This window comes from Vipera ursinii, assembly GCF_947247035.1.
Source record: "Vipera ursinii genome assembly, chromosome: 2".
Taxonomy (NCBI): Eukaryota; Metazoa; Chordata; class Lepidosauria; order Squamata; family Viperidae; genus Vipera; species Vipera ursinii.
The window spans coordinates 194,619,351-194,628,147 of record NC_139513.1 but is presented as its reverse complement, the minus strand read 5'-3'; the positions used below and the strand labels follow the sequence as shown (position 1 = coordinate 194,628,147).

Here is an 8,797-nt window from a genome sequence, read left to right as displayed (position 1 = left end):
TTCACCTCTCCCTTCCAGGGCATTAGTACAATCTGAACTGCCGGGCACGCTTATCTTTTAAAATACTTACGCAAGCAATGCTGCTTTAGATTGGTGATTGTTTAGATGGGCCACAGCCTAAGCAATGAGAGCTGACCTTTACTCAGGAGAATAATAATAATAATAATAATAATAATAATAATAATAATAATAATAATAATAATAATAATAATAATAATCGCTATGTATCTTCCACACACAGAAGCAGGTGTGATGTTCTTCTCCAGCAAACCCCACCTTCCTGAAGTCACCAACTTGGCAGCACAAAGCCTTCCCGCTTTCACTTCTGTTTTTTCCTTCTCCTCCCCTACCTTTTTGCCTATAAAATACAACATAGAACGAGTTTGGCGACAGCAGCGTTCGGTTTCTCTGTATACAAAGAAGTTTCGGTCGAAGTAGGTGAGTGCATTTAGCTGGGTACATAGAGGAGGGAAGACAATGGACATCACAGGTGTGGCTGCAGTAGCACCGAGCAAGCGGACAGGTAAATGTTTGCTCTCTTTGATGTCTGATTCCAAGTCAGGGGGAGATTCAGGATTTCAGGAGGGTATCCTTAAACCGTCTCTAAACTTGAACCGGGAAGAAAAAGATCTTCAGGCTGCCGTTGACCTTCCTTGTTGGGAGGGTCCCTGCAAAATGACACTTTAGAATGGGGCACTCTTGGCAGGGACTCGAGAGAAGCAAAAATTTGCCATATTTTGGAGCTGCTCCTGATTACAAGGGCGGCGGGGGGGGGGAAGAACATTTTGTTCTCTTTAGCCCTGGGGAAGGGAGACAGAATTTAGAATTAAGAAAATGTTTCATACACTGTGTTGGACTTTAGCAATTTTTTGCTGCAGTTCCTTCTATTTGCAGAGTAGGAAGTTTCAGGGAATTCTGCAGCAAATGTGGGGATTATGTGTGGAGAACCTGATTTAGAATAGAATAGAGCTGGAAGGGACCTTGAAGGTCTTCTAGTCCAGCCCCCTGCTTGAGCAGGAAAACCTATACTACTTCAGACAAGTGACTGTCTAGTCTCTTCTTAAAAACCTCCAGTGATTTCCAGAGGCAAGCTGTTCCACTGGTTAATTGTCCTCACTGCTAGGAAGTTTCTTCTTAATTTCAGGTTGCTTTTCTCTTTGGTCAGTTTCCAACCATTGTTTCTTGTCCTGCCCTCCAGTGCTTTGAAGAATAATTTGACCCCCTCTTGTTTGTGGCAGCCCCTCAAATACTGGAATATTGCTATCATGTCACCCGTTTCTTCCTTTCTTTAGACTAGCCAAACCCAGGTCCTGCAGCCATTCTTCATATGTTCTAGTCTCCAGGCCTTGGATCATCTTAGTTGCTCTTCTCTGAACTTTTTCCAAGGTTTCAACATTTTTTTTTTATTATGGTGACCAAAATTGGTTGCAGTATTCCAGGTGTGGTCTTGATTTCTTGGACTCTAATCCAAAATCTTTTTCAGCAGGGATCAGCAACAGATGCCTTATCTAGGCAGACCAACCTAGAAGGTGAAACCTTTTCTGGTTCCCATAACAGCTTCTTGGGATTTATTGCTTGGCCAGCAACATGCGGACTCCAACCCCCATGATTGTGGGCATTGTGCTCGGTCCCTGTGGCCTTGTCCTGAACCTGACAAGCACACTGGCCCCCAGCTGGAGGGATGTGACTGGATTCCTTGACATGTCAAGAGATGTGATTCAGCACCAGGGGATCTGGAATATCTGCAACGAGTACATGAGCACCCACACCAATGACTGCAACATCCAAGACACCCTTGGTTACTTTAACCAGCTGCCAGTACAAGTGGCCAAAGGGCTCATGCCCTCTTCTCTGGCAGTTACAGTCGTGGGACTGATTGTGACTTCCTTGGGCGTGCGATGTTGGCAGGACCTGCCCCACCATTTGCTCGCAGGGCTAGGCGGCCTGGTGCTCTTTGTTTCTGGCTTGCTGAGTTTGATTGCAGTTTCATGGTACAATTATGAACTGTATGACTTACCTTCTCCTCCATCCACTACCCTGCGGGTGGCCTACTGCTTGGTTCTCGGATACTTAGGGAGCTGCCTGGAAATTATCGGAGGCATCTCTCTTACCTTTAGCTTCGGCCAATGCTGCAAAGAGTTGAGACTGAAGAAAAGCACCACAAATTCCAGGTATGCAACCCGCAACCCGCAGAGTCTGTCAATTGTTGGACCCATCTCTGCCCCCATCAGCAGCACAGCGGTTCACAGGCAATCTCAGAATCCCATGCCCAGATCCTACAGTAATTCTCTGGATGTGCTGGAAGGGGAGAGGAACTGGAGTAAGGGCAGGAGTGAGAGCAACCTTGCCTGTGACACAGATGTGTAGCCCTAAACTTGAGAATTTGCACAAAACCAAAACAAGGAGGAAAATTATTGGCAATATACTAAAAAATGCCCATCCAGGAAGGTCGGCTTACCAACCTAACATTTTTCCTTCTCTCTTGACAAATGAATCTATAAACGAACTACTGAGACTCTGGAGCAGCACTCTGGATTTATATATTTTCTCAGGATGTTGGTCTACTGCTTAGGCAACCTTTATTACCATCACTGGACACAGAAAAAAGTATATAAATGGAATGAATCATGCCCTTGACCAGGTCTGTACTGCTAGGAGTCTGGAGATGAAGTGGGCTAAGGATCCTCTCAAGTGAGCCAGCTGGTTAGTATATAAAGGCAGGATTTAAAAAAATATTCTAAATTATTGTAAAAGACCTAAACATAAACTTAAACTGCAAGCAAGACACACTTAACTGAGCAGAAGCCTCTTATGCTCAAAAACCTACTGCTGACCAGTTATGTATAGGATTGTCCTGCTGGGTATAAAAAACTGGTTTTACAGTGGTCCTGCTTGGAGCTCTTAAGTATTTGCTTTATGGCTGTCAGCTGAAAAGCTGAAGGGAGACTTAGCCGAGATTCCATGGAACTTTTCATACTAAGGCTATAATCCTCTTCCTTAATGATTCAGATACAGAAGGAAAGCTGCAGGGGAAACTTATCCACATTTGTTTGAATGTGTGTACATTCATTTGAAGAAGGGAAATCACAGTCAGTTGCACAGAGAGGTTTACTGTATGTAGATATATTTGAATGCAGATAATTTGCTCTTAAGACTTTCTGCTAAGGTTGTGCCAAAACATCCCTTGCAATTTATCAAAAGGATTTCCCCACCCCCGAAGAGAGGTTTCTATTTTTCTTCATATTTCAAGTAGTTGGAAAGTTCTTTCTTGATGCTGTTTTGAGGCTGTCCAGCCAATAGAGTCTGGGGAAATCTTTTTTAAAAAAAATTTTTTTGGAAGTCTCTCCACCCTTCCCAATGTTAAAAAGCCAAAGAGGAATGGTTTCTTCATAATGCTTTATTCTGGGATTCAGTATGAGAACTGTGTGCAGTCTGCTTCTGAGAAGAGGGAATAGTAAAGGATAGCACAGCTGCGTGATCCTTTGCCCCCTCTTCACTAAAAGAAGTGCAAAGGCAGGGCTTTTTTGTCATAGAACGCTCAGAACGGAGTTCCGGCACCTTTTTTGTATGGAACCTTGTAGGGTAGGCAAGGCGGGTTGTATGACATGTGTGAGTTCCGGTACCTTTTTCTTTTACAAAAAAAGCACTGTGCAAAGGTATCCCATTCCACCACCCCAGATTGAATGAAAGCTAGCAGGTGGAAACTTCGCAGAGTGCTTTTCTGCAGAGTCTTGCATTCTGCTGTATGTGCAACATTTAGAACAGAGTAACAGGGCCACTTCAGAGATTCCCATGAGCTGAGCTCAACTCTTGGTAACTTCATGAACATGTGATTTCCTTGACTACAAGGCAGGTGGGTTGTGATCATCTTCTTTAGGGGTGTGTTTGTGTGCGTTTCATTTTCCCAGTCTAAATTGTACTCTTGAGATTTCTTTAGCATTCTAATACTAATCAAATCCAGTTTTGTTTAACCTTCTTGAGATTGGCTAGGTTCAGTTAGGGACTGCTACCTGGTGTGGCCCACTTCTGATAGGTTTTGAATTACTCAGCTGTTCTCCTCCCCATAGCCAGGATGCTTTTGTATTGTCCCCTCTGCAGGGGTTCTCCCGTTTGTCTTCAGATATTGTGCCTGCAGTGTAATAATGAATTTGGTCAGTGTCTATTGCCTTGATGGGAAAAGTAGTTAAATTACTGCTTGCCTTCATGTTTTCTGTTTATGACAAGGAAAAATATTATTTTAATAAGGAATATAATAAGGGGACAATGTCACAGATTGTCCTGCCACACCAAACAAATCATACTAAAACATTTAGCATCTACAAATGGGAGCTTCTAATTAGACACAGAAACCCATCATTGGGGGAGACAAGAACAAAGACAAGAACAACCAGCAACATTATGCTACAAATTAAAGTCTGAACACCCAAAAGACAAACAGACGTTGAAATGGAATCATTCTATAATGATACATTATTGATAATGATATATAATGATTAAGTGAACAGTTATGGTGATTTCTGTGAAAAGAGAATAAGTAAAACAGTTATTTTTGCAAAGATATTAGACAATTTATTTCTGCTCTAAGATTAGTTTAATCATCATCAGGTATTTTTCCCCATAATAAAACTAAGAATCTGAAGGAATGCTAGTTTACTAAAATGATATGTTCTGCAGAGTAAGTTACCAATAAAGTTTAATTAGAACCTGAAGTATTTTCAAGATTTATGTAAATATCAACTTGTATTTGTTTTTAATCTGCTCATGTTATAATGGGCAACTTTTGCCTATAATATACTAAAATACAGTCAGCTGGTAGATATGGATGAAATGCTGAAGATATTATACATTTTTTTCCTGAAACCAAAAGTATAATAATAACCACCTCTAAAATTCAGGGCAGCTAAATTATGCAAGGTAATGATTGCATTTTGATTTAGAGTGGCCATATTTATACATGCAGCCCGTAAATCTTAATGAATTTCTTTCCTTATTGATTCTTTTACTTGTACAGTATTTTTATGTTTTATGTTTAGTCTGGTCTAAAACAATTTTCCCCCTTAATTCTTGAAGGAGACAGGCTTCTTTTTGATCTACAGATCTGGTGTTTAGTTTTACTGAGTTTTTAGCCTTTTGATAATGAAATATATTTCTGAACTAAATTTAAACCATTTCACAGGGTATTGGGGTATGCATGTCTGTCTTTTCCATTTGTTTTAAATACCTGCTTAACTACCGTAACCAAGCTACCAGAAGTTTGATCCCGGCTGAATTTGGAGCTGTGAGACTTTTTCAAAACTGAAGTCTCAAAAAGTGATTTTGGAGTGGTACTTGTGGGGTTCCACTTCCTAGTGGAATGTGGCCAGAGTAAAAAAATGAATGTGATTTCATTTTGTTTACATTTAAATGTAATTAAAATTCATTCATTTTAACTGATTTTTCTATGCTTGTGTATTTAATACTTTTCTCCCCTCTTTTATATTAAAATTTCAGTTTGGGAACAACTTTTGAAGTCTCTGCCTCCTCCAATGTACACCTGTGATGTCAATTAATGTACAATGTACATCTGTGCTGTGATGTCAATTAATGTACAGTGATTGCATCCTGAGTTAACAGGGGTATATTCTGCTCCCATTTAAAAAGAGGACAAAGAAAATCTTTTGAATAGCTGCTTGAGAAACACTGCTATAACTCATATGATACATAACCCTGGGCCGTAGAGTGGGTCTACTTGCAAACATTGGGTGCCTGAGTGCGGCCCGCCCCAGAGGGTTGTCATGCCTTCCTCTGCCTGTCACTATCCTGATGTATTTATGAATGTAAGTACATATCTTATTTACAGTATATGGCTGCCCATCTCACAAAATGTGACTCTGGACAGCATACAATCAAACCATAGACAATTTTTTTTAAAAAAAATTGAAATACAAAAATGGGAATTACTAACAAAAGGGTCAGAGACAGAGTCATGCATTACGAACAGTCAGATCACTATTTCTTTGCAAGCCCCCAGACCTGTTAGACACACTCAGGTTTGGAGGGGCTTCCAGAAGGTCAGCAGAGATGTTGTTTGGGGAGTTGGTATTCCACAGGGCCCGGGCCAGGCAAATGTCCCTACCTGCTCCCTCTCCTTGATCCTTCCTCCAAGGCTAGGGTACACCCAACCACACCCAAACACCCCTGGTTCCTCAAGAGACCAACCACCCCTGGCCAAGTACTTGGTGTCCTCAAGAGCTGAGCCCCTCTAGGCCAGGGGGTCTTCAAACTTGGCCCTTTTATGATTTGTGGACTTTTAACTCCCAGAATTCCTCAGCCAGTGTGCCTGGCTGAGGAATTCTGGGAGTTGAAGTCCACAAGTCATAATAGGGCCATGTTTGAAGATCCCTGCTCTAGGCGAACGAATATCCACTCACTGCACCCAACAGAAAGGAAGATCATCCATTCCTCCCTCGCCACTCCACTCGAGGGTTAACATATATTTTGTGCTCTGTTTACTGACTCCTTGGTTGTCTGGGTTAAATACCATGCAAGGGCTGAGAGTTCTACCAATAAAGGCGCAGTAAAATGCAAAGGCTTCTTGCTTGCAAAAACACTTTTTAGCTAACTGTGTGCCTACATATTGTACGATGGATGATGGATAAATAATGCAACATCACCACCTCTGTAGTTCAAAAGGTAATTGGTTTCTGCTTGATGGCAATAGCTTCAGGAAGCAAGTTTGCCTCTTTGGAGACATGAGAACTGCCGCCACCGCCACCACTGCCACCGGGTACATTTCTCAATAAAATATGATTATATAGCAAGTGAGAAGGGCAGGCAAAGGCCCCAAAAGAAAAGTGCCAGTGTTGTGCTATTTCTGTGAACACCATACAGTTATGTCATGTTAATATTTTACCAGTTTTTACATTTTTCAAATAGCAGACATTGTACAGTTACAAGGATGCAGGTGGGGTTTTTCCAAATCTCAAAGCAAGTGAGAAAAGGAACTTGGAAAGGAACTTGTAGTTTAACCCTAACTACTCCGACAACTAGAAAGCTGGCTAGCGAATTCGGCACCACTCACCTGCAGACAGCACCTTAATGCCAAGTTTGCTGCTTCTGCCTCTCTAGTTCACTATGTTGTACACTATTGTATAGCTGATTTCATAGTGGTTCAGTAAGAGTGATTGTGCTTGTGATGGGGGCATCTGTGATTCAATTGTCCCCCAATTTCTGATCTCGTGCATTGTTGTCATTAGTTCAGTTTTGGGGGAAAGGAAAACCATTTTAGTATAGGGTTTAAGACATTAGACTAGAAACTGGAAGTCCTTTAGTTTCAGTCCCTCTTTAGGTACAAAGCCAGCTGGATGACCTTGGGCCAGTCACTGCCTCTCTGCCCTGGGAAGCAAGCAATGGCAAAGCACTTCTGAAATGTTGCCAACAAAACCGCAGGCAAACATCAGGAGTCAATACAGATTCAAAGACACCAAAACAAATATAGTGGTATCTCGGTACTCATCATTAATTGGTTTCGGGAGGCATGATGAGTATTAAAAACAATGAGTGTTAAAAGAAACCACGTGACTTAACAAGTGACCCTTTGTTTTGGCCGGAAAGGGTAGCAAGTCACAAGGCAGCTGATACTGACAACGTCTAGCTTGCATGCTGAGTATCAAACAAAAAGTTTGTATCAAAATGCGTCAAGTACCAAATTCAATGATTTTTAGAGCTGTTGAATACCGAGGTACCATTGTATATGCAAAAAAGGTAGATCTGGTGTAAAATACTTCTTCCCTTCTTCCTTCCTCCCTTGAAAGAGTTAGAATGTTTGTTTGGGCTTCTCTTTCGACCTCTTACCCCCCCACTTCTTTCCTTCCCATCCCACAAGAATGCCACTAGGAAACTAACACCACAATTGGAGGCATTGATTCAAAAGTAACAATAACAATAACAATAACAATAATAGTAGTAGTAGTAGTAGTAGTAGTAGTAGTAGTAGTAGTCAGTGCTTTTTTGCAAAATAAAAAGGTGCCGGAACTCACACTTGTCATACAACCCGCCTTGCCTACCCTACAAGGTTCCATCCAAAAAAGGTGTCGGAACTCCGTTCTGGGCGTTCTATGACAAAAAAAGCCCTGGTATTAGTAGTTGGAAGGGACCTTGGAGGTTATGTAGTCCAACCCCCTGCTCAGGCAGGAAACCCTATACCATTTCAGACAAATGGCTGTTGACTCTACTAATTCTTATTCCCAGGTCCAGGATCACAGAAGAAAAAAGTGGGCTATGAGAGATAAGAGTGGAACAACATGGAAAAAGAGAGAGCTGTTTTTTTTTTAAAAAAAATGGTTATAAAATCCTAAAGTGCAAGCTGGAAGAAAGAAAGCAAATGAGAAAAAAAATCAACTTTCTGATGTGACAAGTACTGCTACATTAAGCCAGAATAAAAGGGAAAAAATAGATAGGGTTCCCAGAATATACTTGCATGACTTCAAAAGGGCTCCCACTTTCTAGATAAAAATAAATGCATTGCCCAACCTATCATTAATGCCTTCATCACCAAAAGGTAGGCTACAGCACAACCTTACCCTTATGCGCTCAGAGTTTATTGGCTATATCTCTATGTGCATGCCACTGTAAAGGATTAGTAGATTACCATCATACTTCCTCCTTTCCCTGTAGCTGATTAACCAGCTGATAAAGAGATAAACCCGTGGTGGGATTCAGATATGTGAACAACCAGTTCTCAGTGTGGATGCCGCTTCCAGAAGTCCATTCTGGGCCTGGGCAACAAAAAATTAGCTACTGGTTCTGCCGAAGTGGT

The 8,797-nt window shown here is 41.4% G+C and overlaps 1 protein-coding gene across 4 annotated transcripts; it reads left to right on the top strand.

Annotated features, from left to right (window-relative positions):
* The first annotated feature begins 352 nt into the window (after window positions 1-352).
* On the top strand, window positions 353-5,465 carry CLDN23 (claudin 23). Of its 4 annotated transcripts, none has more exons than XM_083355105.1 (2): window positions 353-438; window positions 1,487-5,465. In XM_083355105.1, exon 2 carries the CDS (start codon window positions 1,588-1,590, stop codon window positions 2,365-2,367), a length of 780 nt encoding a protein of 259 aa, XP_083211231.1. In that variant the 5' UTR covers window positions 353-438; window positions 1,487-1,587; the 3' UTR covers window positions 2,368-5,465. The 4 variants fall into 4 exon arrangements, with proteins under 4 accessions (XP_083211231.1, XP_083211233.1, XP_083211230.1 ...); XM_083355107.1 differs by having other exon boundaries at window positions 394-434; XM_083355104.1 differs by having other exon boundaries at window positions 429-523.
* Window positions 5,466-8,797: the final 3,332 nt, after the last annotated feature.

What these genes read in the sequence shown, in the direction of transcription:
- CLDN23 (XM_083355105.1), top strand. Translation starts at nt 1,588, where the DNA reads ATGCGGACTCCAACCCCCATGATTGTGGGCATTGTGCTCGGTCCCTGT.